The sequence below is a fragment of the Grus americana genome, chromosome 20 (assembly GCF_028858705.1).
Source record: "Grus americana isolate bGruAme1 chromosome 20, bGruAme1.mat, whole genome shotgun sequence".
Classification (NCBI taxonomy): domain Eukaryota; kingdom Metazoa; phylum Chordata; class Aves; order Gruiformes; family Gruidae; genus Grus; species Grus americana.
In genome coordinates, this window is record NC_072871.1 from 11,180,971 (window position 1) to 11,206,531 (window position 25,561).

General features: G+C 54.2%; 1 protein-coding gene across 7 annotated transcripts in view; it reads right to left on the reverse strand.

Annotated features, from left to right (window-relative positions):
• Positions 1-16,386: 16,386 nt before the first annotated feature.
• Positions 16,387-25,561, reverse strand: part of RXRA (retinoid X receptor alpha) — a 115,165-nt gene continuing 105,990 nt past the window's right edge. For all 7 annotated transcript variants that reach the window (XM_054848765.1, XM_054848766.1, XM_054848768.1 and 4 more), the window contains 3 exons: positions 25,070-25,161; positions 23,260-23,365; positions 16,387-19,542 (listed from right to left, as the gene is read on the reverse strand). In XM_054848765.1, the coding sequence (XP_054704740.1) occupies positions 19,395-19,542; positions 23,260-23,365; positions 25,070-25,161 (346 nt within the window). In that variant the 3' untranslated portion in view covers positions 16,387-19,394. The remainder of the gene's footprint in view (positions 19,543-23,259; positions 23,366-25,069; positions 25,162-25,561) is intronic.

The window sequence follows — 25,561 nt, forward strand, 5'->3', positions numbered from 1 at the left end:
TTTTTTTTTTTTTTTTAAGCAGCCAGTAGGCCCTTCATATTTTCCCACTTACATCATCCAACATGGTTTGAATCTACAGTGACTGGTAAAGCCTCAGAGGCATAATTGCAGTTGTCTAAGGAAAGTGAAATCATATGGTGTTCCCAAGATCCCCTCCCCCTTGCTTTTTTTCCTTTTTCTTTTCTTTTCTTTTCTTTTCTTTTCTTTTGTTTTTTTTTTCCTCTTTTAATGTTTCTCACTCAGCTTCCAGATGTTTCCTGAGGAAAAAAGAAAAAAGAGCAAGAAGCAAAGCAAGGCGGAGAGGAGGGTGCTGTAGTGGAAAAGGCCACGTGGCAGCAAGAGCTCCCCGGCCAAAGGAGGAGAACGGTGAAAGCCGCAACCTTCGTTCAGAGCATCCCGGCAGCTCCCCGGCTGCTGGGGCACACTAACCTTGCTGCCTGTGGGCCTGACGCTGGACCACACTCTGTCATCCCATCCCAATCCCACTGGGAGCTGGCCCAGCCTCTCCATCACCCCACAGTCCAGACTGGGAGCCCCATAAAGGTTCTGAGCTGAGAGCAAGGGGTGGTGAGCATCAGCATACGCCCTGGACGCAGTCAGCTTCCACATTCGGGGAAATCCCAGAGCAATGTTGGACTTCTCGCAGCTCTGCAACTCAGACCAGGCTCCTCACCTGCCCGTCACCCCGTATTGAAGGGTGACTGCCAACAGAGCCTTTGCTGGACCCTTCCTGAACTTTCAGAACTGTGATAAACCACCCTCGCTACGGGTTGCTAATGCCTTTGTGGAGGTACTCCCCCCATCCCTAGACCTTGGGCTTGGAGGGGGAGTTTGCATCTAGACAGCTTCACATGAGACCCTGAAGCACTGGAGGCATCCGAGCTCCACTGACCCTCATGTATGATGGAAGGTAAAAATTTATGACTGGGCTGAAGTGCCAAATGGCCTGTTGGAGACAGAGCCCTGCACGCTGACACCGGAGGAGCACCGCTGTCCCTGCAAACAGTCTCACTAGGAGCAGAAATGGTCACCCCGCGATTTAGGCAAGCACAGCCTAGGCATGGTTTCAATTAGGGCTGTAATTTACTGAGCTGGCTTGGAGGAGGGTAACACAAACTCCAAAGGAGGTGCCTGAAACCCTGCCTTCTTTCCTTGGGGAAAGGGAAGAAGGAGTCACACCCTGCTGAAAATGCCTCTTCCTGCATAACCCCTGCTGTGGGGAGCTGTGGTCCCAGAGGATCAGGGATAAACCCCATCAGTGGGGCAGGCTGTGCTAACCCCACCTGGTGCCTCTCTCTGTCCTGTGATGGGAGGAGAAGCCGCAGTGCTCACAGGAGGAGGTGGTGAGGGGGTGAGCTCAGACCTGAGGAGGGGAGGGCAGGGAGCACTGGCTGCGGTAGCCAGACCAGTCTTCCCTCCCTCCCCAGCCAGCAGAGAAATCCCATCTGCAGTGCTCTCCTGCAGTTTTGTAGCAGCTGTAAAAAAGTGAGAGTGGCCCCGTGCTGCAGGAATGACCTTCCCTTTGAGCTGACAGAGCAGGATACAGCAGTGATCTCAGCATCGTTTGCCTGCAGCACACAGGGTGCTGCAGCCCCAGGAGACTGCCACAATGACACCACTTGACCAGTGGGCCAAGTACAGTTGTTAGGGAACGAGACAGATACCATTTACCAGAAATGAATCAAGCATTTCCTAGGGACTAGAGAGCCCGCCGATCTAGTAGCATGAGAGGGTGCAGCCAGCCAAGAATTGTTGAGAGTCTGGGTTAAACTCATCTCTGAATCAACTTAAAGACCTCAAAATTAAGTCATATCCAGTGTCTTCAGAGCACCAAACTTCTAATAGTGAGGGGGTGTTTTCCAGCCTCCTGTTGACAGTGCAAATACAGCTCATTCAAACCCGTCCCAGATATTCTGCCCTTGCTGGAGAGGAGGGAGGATCCATAGCTGCAGCCCCCTGGGTCTATTGCTGAGTTGTTTTAGAAACAACAGTGAGTGCAATGCATCCCATCTCCCTGCTCAGAACAGGTAGTAGGATGAAGGGTTGTTTAGTCATGCAAGATTGTTGTTTTGTGCCTCCTCAGGGCAGGCACAGAAAGGGTTAAATGTAATCTGCATGGGAACACATCTCATTTGTACAGAGCCAAGGCCTGGGAGGGCTTGTGCTTCATCCCACAGGCAGTGTTTGAAGGGCCTTCTCTACCCTCAGTACACAGTTTACCATTCCCAGTGGAATAGAAATCTAGCTCCACCCAGGGCAAGAATGAGACCTGGCTGGAGGAGTTGGAGTAAGAAAAGGAAATTTGGCCTCTAAAAGATTGTCTTGAGTTTCTAGATAGTCTGTACTTTTGCTTCTTAGCCCAGGCCAACCAGATGTTACTATCGCAGGCCACTGCCCAGCTCCACACCAAGGCCTGCCTGTCTGTATCATTCTCCACGTTCAGTAGGGCCACTGTGTTCTTCCCCAGAGAATTCAGCATGACTGACCCTCAAAATGGGCATCTCAGTCCACACACCATGCAACACTCACCAGCACAGCAGCTTGGGAGTTCAGGCAGTGAAAAAGGAAAGAAAAAGGGGCAGAGAGAGAAGGAAAGAAAGAGAGAACATGTCTGGTATTCAGGTCTGGGAGCGGCAGAGTCACAGAGGCAGCATTAGCAAAGCGTTCAGCCTTGCACAGCCCTCCCTGTATTACAATGTGACTTGGGTTTGGCAGCCGTTTCACCCCAATTACCCCCCCGCTGTCCTTCGGCTCAGGGCGCTCTTTCATGCAGACACGCGTGGGTGCCTAGCCGCCCGTGCTGATTCCCCGGGACAGAGACGGGGGAAGGCAGAGGAGGGGAAAGGGAGCGAGTTTGTGGGAGACCCGAGCGATGGGGGGGCTGGAGGGATGGGGGGGCCCGCAGGACCAGTTGCCAGAGCGTTGCCATGGCGACGCGCCGGCGCAGCCAATGGGAGGGCGCGGCGGCTGTGGATGCGCGGTGCTACGGCGCCACCTGGTGGGCGCGACGGGGCGCGGCACCGGCAGCTCCTGAGTCCGCCCGCGGGACCGCCCCGGCCCCGAGAGCAGAGCCGAAACCCCGCGGGCTCACCCACGGGCGCACGCTGAGGCCTCCCCGCGTAATCCTGGGCCTCGTCGGTTTGCAAGCTAAAGTTTCATCGCAGCTGGTTTATGCCGTGCAAAGCCGGCAAGAATTAAGGATCTTTTATCTTCTTTGATCTTGATAAAACCTAAGGTTTAAAAGCTTTGCTTCCTCGCACAAACTTGCTGTCATATTAGCAAGCCACAGGCTTCCTCCGGTCCTCCCCAAAACTGCTTTGCAATGGGTGCAAGCTCTGACTCGTTCACTCTAGGAAACAAAGCTGGTCAATGACAGTTTCCCAAGACTTCCCAAGAAACCTGTCCATAGCACTGGCTTCTTATTCTGGTTCCTAACATTACTTTCCATACTCTTATCCTCTTCAGATCATGCAAATCATGTAAACGCAACAGGTCCAGGGAGGTTCCCTTCCCTTATGACACCAAGCTGATGTGCTGGATTTTCCTTTCAGGTTGAATTTTTCCCATGGGAAAAAGAAAAATGTTGTTTATTCATCACTGTCAGGAGTGGAAATAGCCATTCCCCCCCGCCCCCCAATCCTGGCATTACAGGTGCTAGAACAAAAGCTCTGTGGGAGAGGGGCTAAACTCTGCAGCACCAGGCACCAAAATGTTTGGCATCTCTGCAGAGTAGAGAGCATTAGTGTAGTTCAGAGCTGTTGCAGGCAAAAAAATCACAGCTTAAATTGTGAAATCTTACAGGTGGGAGATAATTGGATGTATATCTATGGGGAGGGGAATGGTAAAACTGAACTTTTGAGCTCTCAGCCAGAAACCTGCTACACGCGATCTGCAACCAGTGCAGGCTGGTTGTAAATTTTGATAAAAGAAACCGGAATATCCTGACCGCACCAACTAATAAAGAGACAAGAGACACAACCACTGATTAGGAGACTGATCTATGTGCTCCTGCACATAGACTATCTAGATCTGGAAAAATGGGGTCTTACATTTCTGGAAAGAAGACGAGGACAGCAAGAAGAGTTCCTGTACTGAAAAAGTGGGTTTGGAGAGAAGTAGGGGGCCGGGAAAGAAGGAATTTCCTCATGGCTGTAGTAAACTGGGACTAGGTAAAATCCCGGAGATCAGGGAGATGCGTGGAGGCAAACGCGGGGGATGCTCAGGAGCACTGGGGGGAGCAAGTGAGTCAGTGTGAGGGAACCGAGTCGGGGAAAAGCTCGGGTCTCGCTGATGCATGAACTCAGCACCCAGATCCTCTCCAGACTGTCGTTTGCTGTCTTGCCCGTGACAAGGGCACATGGCTTTGCCATACCCCTGGTTTTCTCCTCTGTGCTCAGGATCAGAGCAACCCAATGCTCCAACGGCCTTGTACTTTTTTCTACTCGGATGGGGAGGCAAAGTGCTCCTCTCTTTACTCCATTTTCTCCCCTGACCCTTTGTCCTGGCTCTCTGCTCAGCCTTCAAGTTCTCAACCTTCAGGTCACTGCCCAGGTGCCCTGCCTGTCCCCAGGGCCTCTCTGCTCTGCAGGCCAAGCGCTGTGATGGAGAGCTGCTCCGGTGGGGCAGATGTAGCAGGTGCCACCACTAAAGTCCCTTGAGCAGGATCTGCCCCTGAGCCCCACACACCTCTCCGTGCTGTGACAGAGGACATGTATTTACGGGCCAGCTCTCTGGACCAGGGCTTATTATGGTGATGCTCAGGCAGAGGCTGCAGATGAGTCTTCAGCCTTTTGTTTAGCTCCTTAGGACCCGGATTTTGACTTTTAAAACACTTCTATAAAACTCTATAAATAAATCCCATTCTGTGCGCTTGAGTCAACATTAGCCTAAAAAAACACCCTCCTTATAGCTCATGTCAGGCAAATAAGATAGGCTTGGTAACTGGAGAGAGTGATTTATAAAGGCACCATATGGGAGCTTGTCTAAGAATCATAATTGATTAGTGAGCAGCAGAAATATTGCCGTGGTACAGAGCACGCATACCTCAAAGGTTTAGCTCCTTCGAGCGGCCTGGCAGTACAGTGACTCTGGCGTTCGTTCCACCCTGAACCCTGTAAAATCACCCTCCATCCACACTCCAGTGGCAGCCAATTCCCTGAGGGGTTTCTCACCCTTGTGAGCAGTGGTGCTGAACCTGGACGCATGCCGCTAACGCGGGGACACGACTCATCCAAGGATAGCAGAGGTGGGCATGTAAGTGCAGCCGTCCATCTGCCAAGCCCTTTCATTTTCTTAGTGCTCCAGGAAGAACTTCTGGCCTGGGATCTGTCTAGACATTGCAGGCAGGTATCAGGCAGCGCTGATTCTCGTGGCAATAGCTCCGGGTGCCGACAGATAGTCCCAAGCAAGCACGGAGGGAGGGGAGGAAAGTACCATGGCTTCCCTCTTAATGAGGGATTTGGGGCTCGGGGAAAGCGAACAAGACCCCACGGCACATGGAGCACTTGGTACGTGTCGGATTCATTCCCCACTGTGTTGCAGCTCACGCAGCTTGCCCGGGGCCGTCCTCAGTCTCGGCATGAAGCTGGGGGTCTCTCGGTGCTGTCTATGCATTAAAAGTGCTCCTTACGGACCCGCGGCCTGAACTGTCTCGGTAGGCAAGGAGAGAGAAATAAAAGACTCTATTTAGAGTGCGTGACAAAAATTCATATTTCTAGCAGTAGGTAGCATCCAGAGCACATTAGACAAGAGTTGTTGAGTTAATTAGAAATGTATATTTGATACCCGGTCTGAACAGGGCCCTGCACGCTGCTAAGGTTTAATAATTGATTTGTAATTTATTTGCCCATTAATTCTTCCTCTTTCAGAGCAAAGCCAAGAGCTCGCGCACACTCGTCCATCATCCTGGCCAGCAGCACCACAGCCCCTTCTCCCACAGAGCTGTCAGAGGTAACAGACTGGAGCCTCGTGCAGGCTGTAATTAGTTACTTACTTCAGAAGCTTTTTATAGGAGACTGCGCGCCTCTCGAGAAAGATTAACAAAGGGTTTATTTCCTGCGGGCTCGGGCCACGTGTCAGCAAAACCCAGGCTCCAGAAATTATTGATTCGCTTTCCATAAGGTTTGCATTTTCAAGGTAAGTGATTTGGCTGTTACAGGCATCGCGTCCCACGGCTCCATTCATCACGGCAGAGAAACGGGGCTGACCGAACCACTGGGAGCAGGCTCAGGTTTAAACAGAGGCTGTAACACTTTCTCTCACTGTCACCAGGTATTACGACAGGAAAAAGGGTTTCCAGGGTGCCCGTTCCCAGCTAATCAGAGACCAAACGTGATCTCTAAGTGACTGCAAGACCCCCGTTCCCTTCTGTTGTCGCAGGATCAGGGGGTGTACAGGCTCCTTCCTATGTGCTCATGCCTTTCATTTGCCGTATGTTTTCTGACCCTTCAGGACTGTATCTGAAATGCAGTTTTCAAGCCTTCTACTGCAAAGCAGATGAGAAGCCCCCATTGCCTTCCAGAGGAAAACAGAGGTTCCGAGATGACTGGGAGATCCTGGGGTCCTGGAAAGCAGCGACAGCCCACCTGGACAGACACAGAGACATCCAGGAGCACCAGGACAAACAAGCAAAATACCAGCAGGATGGAAAAGGGCCCAAACAAGAACAATTGACAAGCAGGAAAGTATTTTGAATAGTCAAGATAGATAGATATTTCACAGAGGTGAAGATCGCACGTTTAATAAAGAAACATGCAGCTCAGGCTCTTGCTGGGAAGGAGAGCCCTCTGTTTCTGCCCAGTGGTGCAGGGCAGAAGCAACCATCTCCCCTCTCATCTCAGCAGTCCTCATCGTCTTTCCACTGGCTTGAAAAACTCTGGCTGTGAGAAAGTGCTCTAAAGATAGAGGCAAGAAGGAGGGAAAAGTGGGGTAGGATTGGGGTAGGAATGGCATCTCCCCACATGGGCATGGCAGAGGCATGGCAAGGGCCCTCAGGAAGGTCCGGAGGCCCAGGGACGATTTTGGCAGGAGAAAGGCCATAGAACAAGCCAATCTTCATGTGTGAAATCTCACATGGAGCCACTGCTATAAATAAGGATGATGGATTGATTGCCATAAATCATAACCCTGCTGACATCCCAGAGCTCTTGCAAGCAGCAGGGATGCTCGTGTGGCTGGTTGTTTTCCCTTGGCAGAGGCAGGAGAGAGATTAGTCATTCGTTGTGTTTCCTGAAACCACCTCCTCCCTCCCCCACAAGACGATGTCTTGAAGAGAAGGAAGGAGTTGAAACTCCTTGTGAAAAAGGCTACGACAGGTCTTAATCATTGAGTTCCCCAGATTCGTAGGATCAAGCCCTCGTACTCCTGGGGGAAGTGTTGCCATCAGCAAGGTTACTGCTTATTTTGAGCAGAAGAAAATGAGACTCCAAATCATCTTCCTTTGAGGTTAAAAACCTCATTTCTACTGTGTTTACTGGGATGACACGGAGATTATGTGGTGGCCCTGTCCTCTGGACCAGATCAAAGGCGTCTGCTCCCACCCGAGCTGGGTTCGCCCTTGGCTGCAGGCTGACCTGGTCCAGCAAATGCTACAGAACTGCGGCAAACGAGAGCCACGGAGCAGGCTTAGCTGTGTGCTCTGCTCACACACAGTGATGGCATCTGCCTGGGGGACGAACCTCCTCAACAGCACAGAAACCCCACCCGGGGCTCTCCATAGAGGCACAGCCTGGTTTAGTGGTTACAACCTGGGACTGCACAAAAGCATCTGGTTCCCTTGTTTGATCTGTCTGTAACTTCCCTGACTTCAACAGCGTTGCTCCTGATTTACATCCCCATGAAGATATGACAGTCTCACCCTGGACGAGGTCCCTCAGCAAAGCACCAGCAGTCACAACCCAACAGCCCCAGCAACACCCCTAGCCAGCAGCAGCCCAGGGACTGCTCCCCTCCTGTGAGCACTTTAAAGCCTTTTCTACAAACATACTTTTCTTAAAGTTCAAAATGTTCTCAGCATAAATCCTTCTCCTCCCTTCCATGCTGCTGGAAGTTTGCTACCGGCTGTATATTTTTAGATTTTAAAAATGTCACCCTCAACTGCTCTGAGCGCACGTAAGTACTGTAAGAAACAAACCATATAGACTTCCTGTCAATAACACCAGCCTCAGATGGACTCCCTGCAGCCCTGGCAGAGTAAATTATAGCCTTTCCCCCCCAAATGATGGCTGGCTGCTTATTATTGGCTTTCATCTTTATTGCCTCTTAAGGTAAAATGGTTGGAGTGACAACAGCAAATAGCTAGCCACAAATTGTCTCTCCTGCCGGCCTTCCTCCCGCTTGTCAGGAGGCTGAGATGCTCAGAACATCCCCAGCATCCAGCAAGGATGCTGAAATGAGCTGCATGCACCCCACCAAGCTATCCAGGGGGTTTTCCTAAATCCCATCCAGCCCTTCTCCTGCCACAGTCACTGGAGGGACCAAGTGACATAGGAGGGACACACACCAGAGGAAGCACTGGACAGTTGGCCCTATCTCACCCTCTCACTGACACCACTACAAATTTTTATGGTGTGGGAGCATCCCATATTAGACACCAGTGAAGCCACAGCTAGCTGGATGGTGCAAATGGCTCTATGGGCGGGGAATGTTTCATGCGGCTCATCCCTTGTTCGCTACCACAAGTCAGCCCCTGAGACTCACCCTCTGCTGCCACCAGAACAGTCTGCTTTGTGCCTGGGGACACGGCGCTGTGTAAGGTCAGCGCTAAAAACTGGCTGAACTGAGCTGTACTGGCTTTGTAACGCAGAGCCTGAAACTCCTGGTGAGCACCTCTGATGTGCTTGAAGAAATCTCCTGTCAACGAGCCTCTTCCAAGGGACAACGCAGAGAGCCTGGGGCAGAAGAGTTGGGAGTTCCCAGCAGAGAAAGATGGCAGAGACAGTGGGCCTCTAAAAAGAAACAAGAAGATTTATCAGCACATGAAGACCAGATCTCTCCAGGCAGGGGTTAATCCATGGGGTCTTTGGGGACCCACCTCCACCCTCCAGATAGCAGGAAATTGTGCACAGCACGTTCTTTGCCATAAGGAGGGAAACATTTTTGGAGCAGGAACAGACAGGCCAGAGCAAGCTTTTCTCATCCAACCGGAGTCTGACGGGAGGATCCGGTTTCAGAGGATTAGGTAATGTCTTCAGATCGCCCAGGAACCCACGTCCTGATGTGTCTGCTCAGGCAGCGAGCTGGGAGGGGAGGCAGATGTTGATGGCCATGGACACATAGGAGCAGCCCTCCCAGCCTGGCCCCGCTCAGACTCCTGGCTTGCCTGCAGCATGTAGGCAGGGATGGGGCAGGGATGGGGCAGGGATGGGGCAGGGATGGAGCAGGGATGGGGCAGGGATGGAGCAGGGATGGGGCAGGAAAGGGCCCTGGCTAGTGACTGATGGGGGGCAAGAGACCCAGGGGGACAGTGCCATCCCTCTCTGCTCGTCCTGTGGCACATCATGGTCAGAGTCCATTTGATTGCCAGCCCAGGGGTGAGGAAGGGCTTTTCCCTCACGCTGAGCTGCTGGGACAATGCAGAGGCAAAGGTTTCCTCTGTCTGCAGCGTATGGTGTAAAGCCCCCTCCCAGGCTCTACCAGGACATTGGAGACCACCTTGCCTGCCATCAAGATGAAGCCCTCCAGCTCCTCCAGCCCCTCCTGGTGGCACAGTGCCCTCAGGGCCCCACCGCCCTCCTGTGATGGTGGCAGTGCCATACCCCTGCTCCTTTCCCACCACAACCAGGATGAGTGGAAAGCAACCCCTTGAGTGGGGAGAAAGGGGCAGGGAGCCCCAAGAATGAGCTCCAGCCTGCAAAGTTCACAAGCAGCAAAGCAGGACGGTGGTGGGAGGCTGCAGCGGGTGGACAGGGCTGGGTGGGGGCACCCTCCCTGCTCAGCTCCTCGCCACCGGTTGACCTTGAGCCAGGAAATTCCCCCTCCCTCCTCTCGTCTCCCTCCCCAGCTCGCTCCAGCTCTGCGGTGAGCTCATACAAGGTAGCCCCTACCACAGCGAAGGATGTGGCTGCACTTATTACAAGGTAGGGTGCTTTTATGTTATAAATTAAAAGGTCCAGAAAAAATGAACACCAAGAGCTATGTCCTCAGGAATCACAATGACTCAAACACAAGCTTTTTTATAAGAAAATAAATTAAGTGACTTGGCTGTTTTACTCATTGGGCTGTTCTACCTTTAACAGTACCCTAGCAAACACTTGTGTCTTCATTTAATTTTCTTCAGCCTAATACCCACCATAAAAGAAATACAGCAGAAAGCCCATCTGATAACTTTAGCGAATTTCCATTTGACCCTCCCCCTGGGTTTTGGGTTGAGTGTTGAGTGAATGAGCTTTAAAAGCATCTTTTCATTTAGTCTTCCACAGCAGAAAATCACCGAGCCAAGAATCATACCTCACTTTGTCAGTAGAAAAACAAGATGTGGGCTTAGTGGAATTGAGTTGCGTTGGAGCACGGTATGGAAAATCTTGCATATAAAGCCAAACAAGGTTTCACTGCCAGTGTTGTAAGGGAGCGAGATGCAAAATTTTTGTGGCTAGTATTTCTCGCCTGTGCCTTGGGATCTCAGGCTCTTTGGAAATGAAAGATATTCATTTTAGGCAATACTTTAAGCATTTTGTTAACCCTTTGTCATACTGCAAGGAAAAAGCAGGCGCTTGTATTCTTTGAAGGAAAAAATGAGTTAAAAATACTTAAGATACAGTGTTTTAGGCAGTGGGCTGTTGATCTGCGTGGCTCACCGCAGCAAGAAATTTCAGAGTCAGGGCAAGGGGGAGAGAAGGAAATGGAGGTGACAGACAGCAAAGCAGCTTTCAGGGACAGAAAGCTGCTCAGCAGACGGGCTTAGGAAGGCCTGAGGTCCGTGCATGGCACCAGGGACTGGGAGAGGGAGGCAAAGCTCCGCAGCTTTCCAGGACGCTGTCAAAAGCGAGTGACACACCAAAACACCAAGATTTTTCCGTGGGTTGTTCCATTCCAGTCCGGAGGCTGGGGCAGTGGGTATCCCGGGCAGGGGCAGTGGGCATCCCGGGCAGGGGACATCCCGGGCAGGGGCAGGGGGCATCCCGGGCAGGGGACATCCCGGGCAGGGGCAGGGGGCATCCCGGGCAGGGACAGCGGGACCCGGGCAGGGGCAGTGGGCATCCCGGGCAGGGGCAGCGGGCATCCCGGGCAGGGGCAGCGGGACCCGGGCAGGGACAGCGGGACCCGGGCAGGGGCAGTGGGCATCCCGGGCAGGGGGCAGGGGGCATCCCGGGCAGGGGACATCCCGGGCAGGGGGCAGGGGGCATCCCGGGCAGGGGCAGCGGGACCCGGGCAGCCGCTCCTCTCGTCCCGCACGGGCAGGGCTCGCTCCGGTCGGGAGGTGGCAGCAGCACTTTGCTCTTTCTTTGCTCTTTGCTCTTTGCTCGGACGGGCCAAGCCGGACCCCAGGGGCTGCCCGAGGCATCGCCCCCCACCCCCCCCACCCCCCGCACCCTCCTGCCCTGCGCGTACAGTCGTCCACGCTCACCCACGGTCACTCCCAGCAGACGAACCACCCCGAGGTCTCCAGCCCAAAGTCCCACCAAGGAAACGCCTGCAGCAGCTCGCACCCCGCCCTGGGGAGCCGGGGATGGAGAGGGGAGCGCTGGGGCAAGGGAGGGTGATCAGCCGGGTGCTCAGGTGTGTCCCCACCGCTTGGAGCCCCAACCTTTGTTTGTAACAGGGACTCACCCTGAAACCCAGGTCCTCCGAGCTGGCTGTGCCCTGATCTCCCTCTGCTCCCATCTGGTCCCGTTTTCACCCACACACGGGCGAGGCGGCGGAGGCACCCTGGGGCACGCCTGGGGATGGGTGTCTGCCCGGCTTGGTGATGCCATGGGGAGACCCGTGGAAATGTCGCTTGGAAAACGTGACGCAGAAGGCCAAGGTGCCCTTTGCGGACCCGGCGTGGGGGGAAGGCTGCCCCGTGGGGGCACCGCGGGACCCCGACCCTGGCCCCGGGGCCAGCTGGGGTGAAAAGGCTACTTGAGAGAGGTCAGGAGGAGAAAACTAACCTGCTTTTCTTTGGCAATTATGAAGTGACAAATTACCAGTGAAAGAGCTCATCTGTCTGTATTTATTTGTAGAGCCTCTCCTCACTGCAAAACTAAGGCACAGAGAGGACTGGGATCACAGCCCTTCTCTTAAAGATTTCAAAACAGTCTGCTGACTCCTCACTCCATCTCTGTCAGCGCTGGGGATGCGCAGAAATTAAGTGCCACCAAGCAAGATGCATTTCCAAGAGCGAGCACCCCGAGCATGCTCTGTACCCCCCAACACAGCATCTTCCACTCCGCATCCCCTCGTGCACCCGGAGGACCAGAATGGTGTTTTTTCAGGGGAAGCTAAAGTCCCCCTCCTGATCCCACACCTCCAAGAGCTCAGGTTTTAAGGCGATCTGGTATTAGGAGGCTCCTGATAAACCAGAGAGCTCTGGACCCCTTTCTGTGTGCCATCCCTGAGCTCCATGTCTCCATGCTGCTCCCAGGGCAAGGGCGAATCCTGCGCACACCCAGCCCCAAGACACAACAAAAGCCCCAAGTCCTTGCGTGTGTGAAATGTTTAATTGCACTACAACCGTCTTCTGTTATCGAGGAATCGGGAGGGGAGTCAAAACAGGCACTTTGATCCCTGCAGAAGCCCGAGAAAAAGCAACGAGTTTGCCAAGGTGCAAACCTCCTCCTCCCTCCCGGGCGGCAGAGGAGGGGGAGCAGGGCCCTTCCCCAGAGCTGGGTTTGGGGGCCTGGGAAAGCCCCCTGCCTTCCTGGGGGGTGGCAGCAAACAGCAGCTATCAACCACAAGAAAAAAAAAAAAATAAAAATCAGTGTCGGCTTTGCTTTTCTTTCTGTTATTAGCATCTTTAAATATAGAAGCAAACGGGATTTTCAAAGCAAAGCGGGCAGCAGTAACCCGCCAGCCCGCGGTGCGAGGGAGAGCATCCCGGCTCGCTCCACCCCAGGAGATGGGGGGGGGAAGAGCCCTCAGGAGGGGAGGTAAATATTTACTCTCCAAACACAAACTGCTGCCTGGAGGTTAACAAGACACATAACCACCCTCTGCAACAGGAGCCATCAGATGTGTGAGCGTGGCCGGCCGGGTGCTCCCCGGTCCCTGGGGTCTCCCAAAGCGGGGCAGGGGGTGGCAGTGGGCAGCGGCCCCGTGCTGGGGAGCAGCAGGTTGCTGCCAAGGCGGATAATCCCCCGCACCCCTTCCCCTGCCCTCTGCGAGCCACCTCCCAGGGCTTCCCAAATGAAAAAATATTGCGACCAAGTTAGAAACACACGGATCGTCACTAACCAAATTGAAACTCTTATTTTCCTTCTCTATTTGACCAGCTCTGCAGCCGTCGGGGGAGGATTTATCTCCGCTGTAAACCCAAGAGCAAGTTCAATCTTGTTTGTACCTGGCAACAAATCCAGGTTAAGCTAAGGCCAGCGCTAACGGCTCCTGTTCACGCACTCGCTCCGCAGGCACCGATGTGACTCCAGGAGGGATGGCGGCTGGAAAACAGCCCGCTGTGCCCATGCGTCTGCCGGAGCTCGATACACCCCTGTCACCGGGCTGGGGGTGCTGCCCAGGGTCCGTAGCCCCCTGCTCTCAGGACGTGCCCCTGGGTCCCCCAGGCAGAGCTGGGAGGGCTTTGCCTGGTGCCAGCACGTCCCCCCCGCCACGCTGAGCATCCCAACGGCCACAACAACGGCCACTTGTGCCGCGTTTGGTCCAAGGCAAGGAGGAGGGGGACACGCGGGGGGAGCGATGGTGTCCCCAGCAGGGTGCAGCTGGAGACGTCAGAGGGATCTGAAATTCGCTGAGGGGAAAGGAAACGCCTCCTTCATGAGTGCTGGGGTTCCCCCCAGTTCTGCCCTTGCTCCTTACAACCCGGCTGGATTCACCCTCGGGCTGGGCCCCGCAGGGAGCAGGAGGGATGGTCCCCCGGCGATGGGACCCCTGGGGCAACGGAGACCCCCCCAATAAGGACAGTACCTCCATTGGGGGACCCAAAGGAATAACTCAAGGCACACCGGTGAAGAACAAAAGAGAACTTGGACTGGGTTATATTTTAAAATGCTCATATATTTTCTTTTTTTTCTCCTTTTTTCTTTTTCTTTTTTTTCTTTTTTTTTTTTTTCACAATTCTAATACAATTGTTCATCAAAATACTGGCGTTTCCAGCAGCAATTATTTTTTTTTTTTTCCTTTTTTTTAAAGTGAATAATAATATACGGTAGTGATTTCACAGTAAAACAGACCTGCGGGAACGCCAGATATACGTGACAAAAGCCTGCCCCCTCCCTCCCTCCCCCCCGAAAAAGATTTTGGAAGTGGGGGAAAAAAATAAAAAGTTCATTCAAAAAACTTATTTCAAAAGAGATTTCATATAAAGCCTTTAAAACACAGTCAAAAGTTTCTCCCTCTTCTCCAGATCCCTGTCCCTGTGGCTGAACACTTACAGAGAGAAAGAGAGAGATAAAGAGAAAAAAATAGAGAGAGTTTATAACAATCTCTGCAGAAGAAACAAAACAATCCAGAAAGAAAATATCCAGGAATACGTAAGGGATAAAATTACATTTGTACAAAAATAGATTTTAACTTTATTGATGCTTTAGATAATTTTCCTTATCTTTTCTCTTTTTTTTTTTTTCTCATTCTAAATTTTAATGTATTTTATTTTTTAGCTATGCTCCCATAGCCAAGGCATCCATCACTAAGTATTGGGAATTGCTAAAGCTATTTTTACTCAAAACCACCTGCTGCTCAAAAGAAAAACAAAACAAAACAAAAAAACCCAAACAAAAAAAAACCAAAACAAAACAAAAGGCATCTTAAAATAGATGCATTTCCTTTGTCTCGAGGAATAAAGATCCAGATTTGGCATCTGCCAATTCGGAAAGGGCTTCAGATACAAAGTACTCGCTTACATGAAGCAAAAAAAAAAAAAAAAGCAAGAAAAAAATAGGAAAAAAAAGCATCGACTTAAAACAAAAAAAACCCACAAAAAGTCTGTAATTGCTACGGTTATAATATATGTATATGTGAGTGAGGATATTTATACAGTGTATATATCTACAGTACATACATGTATACACACGCACATATGTATCAACTTAAACCAGATCATGCACGCTCGTCACTGATGGGGACAGCATCAGCTCTTGAGCCACGGTCCCGCCGTCTTCAACCCTCGCCACGGCCAGGAGCGGAGCCCAGCCAGGGGAGCCGCGGGGCGGGCGGTGAGGACGGGGGGGGCCGCCGGGTGCAAAGTGCAGAGAAGCTGCCGGCGAGCTCGTGGCGGTGGCGGGGGGGGGGTGTGTGTGTGTCACCGTGGGCTTCCTACACCCATGGGTGCTGGGGAGAAGGTCCTTTGCCTGTAACTCCACTCCTCGGGTCCCAGCCGGCAGGCTGATGGATGCTCAGGAAGGTTCAGCATCCTCCCGGGGTGGTCCGCGGGCGTGCTGGATTCGGCTCGGTTTGGGTTAGGGCTTGGTTGAAACGTGCACGCGTGTGAAGGCAGCGAGGAACATCCCAGGGTGGCGGGTGGGTGGCTGAAAAGCTGATGTTTGTGCTATCTTTAGAAAATTAAAGATTGTCCCACCAACAAAAAGGAATTTAAAAAAAATAATTAAAAAAATAGATCACCCTAATCAAACCAGATTTTTGCAAGAGTACTAAGATCTGGTTAAATGAAAGTCCTACCTCTCTAGTGAATAATGTGCCTTTTTTTTTCTTTTACCCATGTATCACCGCTTCAAACAAGCATGTAGTATATTTATAATTATTATGATGAGGACAAAAAAAAAAAATAGCCAAAAGTGAAAAAGAATACAAATGAAAGACTCAAACTCATGCAAAAGCACGTTGCTTTAAGGCTGCTGTGGCAGGTGTTATTGGAGCACAAAAGCTTTTCCTTCTGATGGGCAGGGCTGGGCTGGTGATGCTGGAGGGGGAGGCGTGGGGTGGGCTGGGGTCCGGGCTCTGGGGGTCGGTCACACGCGTTCGGGACCCGCTGGCAGCCCGAAATGCCTGGTGTGGCTGCCGGGGGAAATCACAAGAGCTCTACTGAAAGCAAGAGAGCCACGCTGAGTTACAGCAACGCGGGGGCTGCCTCGACACCTGCTGAAAACAGAAAGTCCAGGACAACGCTCAGAATTTCCCCAAAACTCTCCTCAGCCAGGGGCACGAATCGAGGCCGTGAGCTGCTCCAGCAGGGAAACTGAGGCACAGACACACGTGTCCTGACCGAGAGCCCCAGGGCTGCAGAGCCTTCCCCTTTGCACCACGCTACTTGCTGAGGACACCCCCTCGCTCGTGGCGTTTTATTTTTATTGGGTCAAATGCTAACTGGGATGGGATGGGATGGGATGGCATGGAATAGGATGGGATGGCATGGCATGGCATGGCATGGCATGGCATGGGATAGGATGGCATGGAATGGGATGGGATGGCATGGAATAGGATGGGATGGGATGGCATGGCATGGGATAGGATGGCATGGAATGGGATGGGATGGGATGGCATGGGATAGGACAGTATGGCATGGGATGGGATGGGATGGGATGGGATGGGACGGGATGGGATGGGACGGGATGGGACAGGAGCTCCTGCTCTGCAGCCCGGTGGTACCCAGGGCTGCAGCCGGCCGAAGCATGACCTCGCAAGCCCCTGCAGCTCAGCACCCAGCACCAAACAGCCCCTTCCAAGCCATCCGTCAGGAAAAAAGTGGTTCCACCCAACACAGAAGGACAGTGGGTTTATTCTAGTGCAATGTCCACCAACTCCTTCATGAAGCACCCTCATCCTCTCATCCTCTCCGGCAAGCAAGTTCCAGGCTCCTTTCCACTGGCAAGAGCCGGGCGGGGGCTGCCAGCTGCCTGGGGGCTGGTTTGGCTCCGGGCTGAGCTCCGCACCGGCTGGCTGGGAGCTAACACCTCCCTGCAAGCCCCCCGCGGGGCTGCGCCAGCCTTACGCTGGCAAGGAACAGCCTGCTCGTGTTTACTGGCACCCTTTACATATTTCATTTCTCTTGCCTAGTTTTCTTGGCAAATTCTTGCAGGGTGAAGCTGTTTAATAATATTTTCGCGGCATGCAGGCTGCTGGAGAAACACAGCCAAAACACTTTCCCTGCCTCTGTGGATTTGCCACTTCAGGCCAGCCTAAGGGAAAGTTATGACCTGAAATCCTGAGTATTTATTTAGCAATGAGATGGCCTGGTTAACTGCAGGGGACGGAGCCGGGGACTCGAGCGGCCAGGCGGGATGACGACAGGCGGGTGACAACTGTGTCCCCTCAAAAAGAGGTGGGAGCTCGTGGGCACTGCTCCATCCCCCTCCAGGCACAGAACAGCTGGCTGAAGAGCCAGCTACAACCCACGGCGAGAAAGAAGAGAAAGAAATACCTTGGGGACCTCGTGCTTTGTTGTTTTAAAGCTCAGAAGACAGGAAAGCGGTGGGGAAGCCCTTGGCCCGAGGTCAACCGCAGGCACCTCGTTCTTGGCTCCGAACACCCACCCCACAGTGTGTTCGGGACAGCCTGTCCTGCCAAGGGGTGAAAAACCCTCCCCAACATCCCTCACCGCTTGCTCTGCTTTTTCTCTAACACATTTTTTCACTGGGGCTCCACAGACACCTGATGAAGGTGAAATGGGGAAACGCTCCCTGGCTGACCTCTCTCCACGCACTCCCCAGGGAATCCCATCCCGTGGGGTGTGGGCACGTTCCTGGGACCATGTCCCTAATCCCCAAAAACCTGTCCATCTCCCTGCTGTCACACCAAGATTCAAGGAAAGGACCGTGCAAAAGCCAAGGTGCTTTTGATGCTCTCAGCATCCCGGACAGGCCAGGCATGGGCATGCTGCCCACCGCATCCCCCACCCTGGCAGGACCTCTCAGCTCCCCCACGGGGGACATTCAGGGGAGGAGGAGCCCTGTTCTTGCTAATTCACCGCTAATTAACAGCCACAATTACCAGCCTGGCCAAGCACTCCCACTAATTGTTGCCTTGTAGTGTTCTGCACTGCACTGAATGAACAGGAGCAGCCTGTGTGCGGCGAGGGCGAGGGCTCAGGTGCTGCTGGCCCGGGGGAAACGCCTGCCGGTACCCGGGGCTGCTGCATACCCACAACGTGGGCACAGAGGGGGCATCTGTCGAGCCCACCCCATCACCTGGAAATGCCCCTCCGATCTCACTGAACAAGGTCAGGATCAAAAAACCAAGAAGGAGCCGTTGCTGCTGTGCCGACTCCTGCTTCTCCAATGCAACAGCCCTTGAAATAAAGCGTGGCTCCGGCAGGACAGGCTGGACCGAGCCTCGTGAGCGGGGCTGTGCCCGGATGCTGGGCGCGGTGCTGAGGGCAGGGGTCCGGCAAGCCCCTGCGAGCTGGGGAAGGGCGATGTTGAGTCCTGGCAGCCTTAAAGCAAGTGCTCCAGACGGCTCGTGTCCGCATGGGCAGCGCCACACCGAGCGCAGAGGCATCTCTGGGAAGAGCAGCGATGCCCAGCCGCCCTCTGGGGTGGCAAAAGGGGATTTTTCAGGTGCTGTTGCTTGCGGGACCCTCTGCACAGAGAGTGAGAGGGTGCCCTGGTTCCCCGTGCCACCAGTCGCCTCATTATTTGGGGGGGGGGGATTCAGCTCAATCCCAAATCCTCTGCTTTTAATTGAAAGGCGAAGGCTCTGCGCAGCCACGGGTGACTCAATTCGCAGGGCACAGGCCAGGTCGCCTCTCCAGCCCGCCTCTCCCTCCGCGAAGTAACTACCGAGACTACTAATAATAGTTAGAAACCAAAAATAGAATTTTTTTTCTTTTTTTTTTTCTCTTCTCTTTTTCAAAAACTCCATCCTCTGAAAATAGCCAGCTGCAATCCGGCGAGTTCAACCACTGCCCTCGGCTTGTCCAAACCCCACTGCCCCAAGGGCTGGGACTGTCCCTGTCCCCGCTCCTGCCTCGGGGAAATCACCGCCGGCTGCGGCACGCATGATGGGTGATGCCAAACCCGGCCGGCGGATCGCCCCGAAACTCATGGCACGGTGGGGGCCGGGGCAGGGGTGCGAGTCGGGGCGACGGGAGGCAAGCTCTCTCCGCTCCCGCTTCTCTACATCTAGCGCAGGGAACCAGCGAGCAGGTCTTGAGATGCAGCAGTGACAGCAAACGGACAAGGGTGAAGGTGACGAGGAGGCGAGGACGGCAGGGGGTCGCCCCGGATCAGACGGTGCCTCCAGCGCCGGGGAGAGGAGGGAGGGACGGGCTGGGGTGGCGGCAGAGGAAAGCAGAGGAAGGGGCCCCGCGAGACCCCGGCCGGGCGAGGGACTGACCCAGCAGCAGTTCTCTAAGTCATTTGATGGGGCGCTTCCAGCATTTCCATCAAAAAGGTGTCGATCGGCGTGTCGCCTATTAGCTTGAAGAAGAAGAGGTGCTCCAGGCATTTCAGGCCGATGGACCGGAGGGCTGGTAGACGGAGCAAGAGCTTTGCGAACCTGGGGGCAGGAGACACGACATGGTCAGACATCCCACCAGCAGCCCCGCTTCTGCCCTGACCCCCAAAGCTTCTGTGGCCGCTCCTGCTCAGAAGGGCTGGGAGTCAGACACAACCCCTTTCCCTAGCAAAGTCACAGGGCTACACCCAGAGCTGTGCAGAGAAATCATGAATTATGTCCCCAGCCTTGAAGATCAGGCAGCCGCAGTGGATATTCACAACAAACATCTGCTGATAGCTGAGCTGGAAGAGTAAAATAAGAAATGCAAGGCCACCCCTGGACTGGGGTGCACCACTGGCTTCATGCGTTGGTGTCGCACAGGTGCTCTACCGTACAGTGAGCACCCCGAGATGCCGGTGGGGTCCCTGCACTGCACCCACGGGGGGGAGGCACTGTGGGGCCAGCCTTGTGGCAGGCAGCGGCGCAAGCAGCTTCAGCAGCTTCATCTTCGGCGAGGGAAAAGGGCAAGCAGCCGAGGAGGGGATGGAGGACGTGCTGAGCGGGGGTTAGCTGGCACTCGGCTCTGCGATGCCCCGTTCCTGCAGGCACCGGGCAGCTCCGCCAGCCATCGCTGGGGCTGCTCGCTGCCGAGCCCCGGGGGCTGCTGGCGCGGCAGAAACCCGGCTGACGGCCAGGCTGGAGGCGCCCGGGGGTGAAGCCAATGGAAGGAGACGGGGGCTTTGACGCAAAAGCTGGAAGCAGCGCTGCAAACCAGCCGGGACACGGGGTGCTCCCCTTCTCCCTGCCCGGCGCAGGACTCCGCCGAGCCCCAGCCGAACAAAAGCCCTTTCTCCCCAGCCTGCCCGGCGGAGACGCTTGTCAGGTCGCACCCTGGATGCCGGCAAGAGCCGACAGGCAACGGGGCTGCGCAGCCGGGCAGGGGAGAGCCAGGGGGGCTGGGGAGAGCCGACAGCGCCGCAGGAGCCGGCCGGGGTGAAGGAGACAAGCCCGAGGGCCGGCCGGCCGTGCCGGGGAAAACGCTGCTGCGTGCCGGGCTCCGAGGGCGGCAGGAGGCCGTGGAGATGGAAGGAAGCCATCGGCACCTGCAAGGGTGCTCCGGAGCACCCCACGGTGCCACGCGGGGGTGCTCCCCCCCCCCCGGCCTGCCCACGCCGCAGGGGTGCAGGCAGCAACCCCAGGCGCTGCAGGATGTCGCCTCCCCGCTCTCGAAACGGGGGAAAGGCCCTTTAAAGGCAGGAGCGCCTTTATTTGTTTTTACTGCTGCACAATCAGGGCTTGAACATAAGCAAAGGCCGGAACCAGCCCAGGGAGAAGGCGACTCTGTAGAAAACACACAGAGAGAGAGAGACATGCGCAACCATACAGATATTATACATGCATGCACACTTCTCTCTCCCTTTTTTTTTTTTTTTAAATTTTTTTTTTTTGCTGAGCTGGCGAGAACGGTGGGAGCGGAGCCAGGAAAAACAAATCAGTCCTACCATCCCATTCAGGAAGTTTCACTTTAAACCAAACCAGATGATGGCTCCAGCCCTCAGATACATTTAACTGTGAGATAACCAGCTCGCAGCACAACGTGCCAGGGCTGCTCCCAGGAGGGGAGAAAATAGCCCCGATTCCCCGCGGCTGCTCGCTGTCACGTACACCCCGTGCCCTCCCTGCAGAGGAGCAGGGGCTGGTGCGGGGGGGAGCACGGCTGGGTTTTTCCTAGGAATGCCTCCCTCTGTCTCACTGCTGTCGAGAAGTTCCCTTTTAGCGTTTACAGGGTGCTCGCAAGCTCTCGATGGCCGGCGACCAGGCTGAAGTCACACACCGAAGGGCATCTGAAATGGTGGGGAAGCCAAGCACTGGCCCCGGGGGTGGGGGGGTGCCCACCACGGGCTCGACCAGGCGTTTGCTCAACCGCAGAAAGAACTTGTTTCCATCCCCAGATGACGATCACATTGTGCCATGAGACCAGGAAGATGGAGAGAGCTCCCGAGAGCTTCGTTTAGCTCTTGTGCAACTCTGGACTCCCAGCCCACGAGTTAACCCTCCCGAGCCACCGGGGCTTATTCCACCACTGCCCTGCACCACGGAAGAGGTGGGGTAAGGTCTGCGAAGCCCAGACACGGCTCTCAGGACAGCCCTGAGCATGCAAAAACCTTTAAGGTCACCAAAGAAAGGTGTGAGGATCAGACAAGGAGGCCCTCGGTCCATGGTCATTCAAAGCCACTGAGAGATCAAACCGGACCTAAACCGCTCCCCGACACATCGCCGACCACTGAGGTGCAGCCCTGGGGAGCTGATTTCGACTGGTGGCTCAGCGCCTTTGCTCAGTCACGCACAGCGGCTCCGCGGTGGTTTGGTCGATGCAGAGCGGGGCCGTCCCCATGCCATCCCTCTGCCCAGCCCCACCCCGGCCCGCAGCAGCGAGCAGCGGCGTGCGAGGGCAGCGCGACTCAGCCGCGGACACTGGATGCCCGTGCAAAGTAAAGAAAGAACAGGGGGAAGAATCCAGGAGAGCTGCTGGCCACGATTCCGGTGGCAGCTCTCCTTGTGCCAGGTACGGCTGGCTGCTCGTTGTGAGCCCTGGGGGGAGCACAGCTCTTCTGAAACACCAGGACAGCCAGTGTCCACGGTCTGGGTCTGGATTTGCTTAGGAACTGCAATTAAATAACGCTTTTTGGAAGAGGATTCAGCTTGAGACTTGGCTTGGGGTCCGTGCAAACCACCCGGGGGAGGAGAGGTAATCACTCCTGCTCTGTGCGCCATGCTCATCCCTCCCTTCCCTCCTCACCGCAAAATCAAACACACCCAACACTTCCTAACTCTCCCTGCCACAAGCCAACCACAAACATCCCAAAAACCCCTTTTCCATCTGCCAGCACATTGGTACCCAAAGGGGGGAGGAAATAAGTCCAATATTACTTCTGAGGGCATGATCTGCTCATTGCATTAATTGCTGTAAGAGCATCCTTTAATTTTTTATCCATCCAGACACGCAAGACCAGGAATGCAGGTGAGATGCAAATCCCAGTTGCTTCAGCTGGTTTTTTCCCAGTATTCAAGCCTCAGCAGCGATACACACCAGCAGCAGTTTCCAGCGCTTTGCTTGGTTTCTCAAATGGCTGTCAGTAACTTAACTGGCAGTTGCCAGCTTCAGGTTGTAACTGGGAAAATGCGCCCACTCAGCTCCGGAGCGGTCCAGGAAAGCATTCCTAATTCCCCCTCCCATTCCCAGCTGGGTTGGGGGAGGCGGGGAGGGGAGAAAAGAGCATCAATTGAGGCTTTCACTTCCCAGCAATGATGCTCATCTGCCACCGAAAATTAACTCCGTGTGCGTCTTATTTTCGCTGTGGTTTGCTCTCCGTGGTTGCCAAAAGGGAAATGATACCCCTTCCCCCATGTGCTCATCCCACTGCCGTGGCCGCAGGAGCCGGGGCTCCTCAGGTCTCGGCACCGCTGTTACTGCCCGACCTTGTCCTGGCTGCGTTACATTTACTGGCACAGGAATAAAGACCTCTCTGCACTTCATGGGGGAATTTTCTAAGGACGTTCACCGCTGAAGCAGGTAGAAATGAGTGGTTTTTCTCTGCAGAGAACCGTTCGCTCCCAGAAGACATGAGAGCCCTCAACGGAAGGGACCCAGCACCCGCATGCAGGTGCAGCAACCCCGAGGACGGCGCTCGGACCCTGCCAGGGCTGCAGCACCCATTGCACGGGGCCTCGCAGGGCGCGAGGCTGCCGGAGGACAGGGCTCAGCCAGCGACTCACCTCCCGGGCTGGTCGGGGTATTTGTGTTTGCAGTATGCCTCTAGCGACGCGTACACCTTCTCCCGTAATGCCTCCACTTCAGCTGGGTTGGAGAGACCTTTCGAGTCTGAAAGGCAACGAAAGGACCATCAGCCAAAAACCTCCAGGCTTTCCAGCAGGCAAGGGCCCCCCTGTGCACCCCCCCAGACCCCTCCATCCCTCCTGGCACCCCCAGAGCAGGGCACAGCGTGGACGTGGGGTCTGAACCCCAGGAATTTGGGGCGGTACCTAACACCTCCTGGGGAGCCTTCAAGCCCTGAAAGGTTTGCCCTGTGACTACAGATGTGTTTTACCCCACCTGATACCCCAACGCCAACTGTTTTGGCTCATTCCAGTGATCACAGACCCTCACGAAAAGGGTTTAGGTCCCCCTCAAGTCCTGGGCTCGTGGGATTTCTCCCTCCAGCACAAAGCACTGCGGCAGGGCTAAACGAAAAGCCCCCGCTCTGGCAGGTCCCCCGGGGCACGGTGAGGATCTGTTTTTAGTAGGGTGAAAGGGACAGTCAAGCAATCGATATCCCCAAGCACACGCGCCATGGGAACCTCTCCAGATTCCCCTTCTTTTACCGTATACGGCTAATCCTAAATTACAGACAGTAAATTATTGGTGAGTACAAGGAGGGGAGCAGGGGGGGCAAGTCAAGCAGAAAAACAAACTCAAGAAACAGCAATAAACTCTGCTGAAACACCCTGGCCCGGGTTCGGTGGGAAAGGGCAGGTCTGTGCCCAGCTGTGCTTGGGTACGAACCACGCTCCTGCGAGGGCAGGGAGCGGAAGGGGTGGCCACTGATGTGGAGGTCCATCCTCATCTGCCATCTGCTTTTGCTCTGCACCGACCCGCTCTAAAACATAGAGCACCCCTCAAACAGAGCTGTACGGGCATCTGCAGGCTGGCAGTCTATCTCCTGCTTCACCAGGGCTTTGCTCTCTAACACCGGAGACAACCCCCAGCACTGAACCTTCTTCTTCCCTTGGGCTGCTGGGGCCAAGGGGGAAAAGCGAGCAGCGTGAAGCCTCCTGGAGTCTGTAAAACTAAGCAAGCTGCGGACAAAAATAAAGTTCTTGTGTATTGTAGGAGCACGATTCATGTCTCTCACCCTCTCCAGGTCTGCAGAGGGCTTTTCCAGAAACGCAGTTAATAAAAGCTCTTGGATGCTGAGATCAGGAAACAGAGGACAACAAGGTCCGTGCTTGCTCTAACTTTGCTCTAATCCATACTTGTGTCATCAGGATATCTAGACTCATTTTTGCTCCTATTCAGGGACAACTCCCTAAAGCACCAGAACTTTCTTTTTACGAAAGGTCTGAAAAATAGGAAGACCATGTACATTGATCAAGCCAAAGCCCCTCAAGCTCATCAGAGAACTCAGCCCATCAGTAGAGTCAGCTCCAAAAGCAGCATTCGCCGTCTCCTCGGATGATCGCAGCCGAGTCTCGGCCAAGGCTGGGCCTTGCACGGAGAGTATTTCAGCCCGTGAAACCAAGCTGCGCTCTATGAAGGGGAAAACACCCCTTGGAAAGGAGGGTCTGGAGAGCAACCCTGGTCATGGATCCAGATCCATCCCTGACCTGCAAAGGACATGCTTGTAAGGTGGCAGACGCACGAGCAGCGCTTAGTTTGACTTTCTTTCTTGCCTCTCTTCCTTCTTGCCCTGCCCTCGGGAGTTGGGTGCCCTCGGTTATTTGCAACGGAGTTTTATAGGTAAGAAAAGGAGCCAGAAGGACAGAGCATCAGCCAAGAGAGGACCGGAGAGAAGGTAACGGCATGTACCAGGGTTGAAGAGGACAATGGCTCGCAGGCAGCCTAGCTCTGTCTTGTCCATCTGCATGTCTCGCATTTTTGACACGAGTTCTGTCAGTACTCTGCAAAGGACACAGAAATCACAGGCGTCAGCGTTAAAAAGAAATTAAAAAACACCCAGGTGTCAGATCCAGAGTGAGGTCCTCCAGTTCATGGTTAATGAAGTCATGGGATAGTGCTTGCTGAGGATATGCCCTCATTTTCCTCCTGTATCAAAAATAGCTCATTAGGAACATCAATAGTTCCTGTGAGATACAAGAGGGACCATAAAACCTGGTTTCGCGCATTCACTGATGGGCTTTGGCACCTGAGAAAGCTGCCTAAAAATAAAAAATAATAATAATAAAAAAAAAACCCAATAGGTATCTAAAAGCAATTTCCTCTGCCGGTAATTTTTATTACTCCCTTTGCTCCTACTGCAGGTGCCGGTCTTGAAATACTTTCCACTGATTGCCCAGTTTT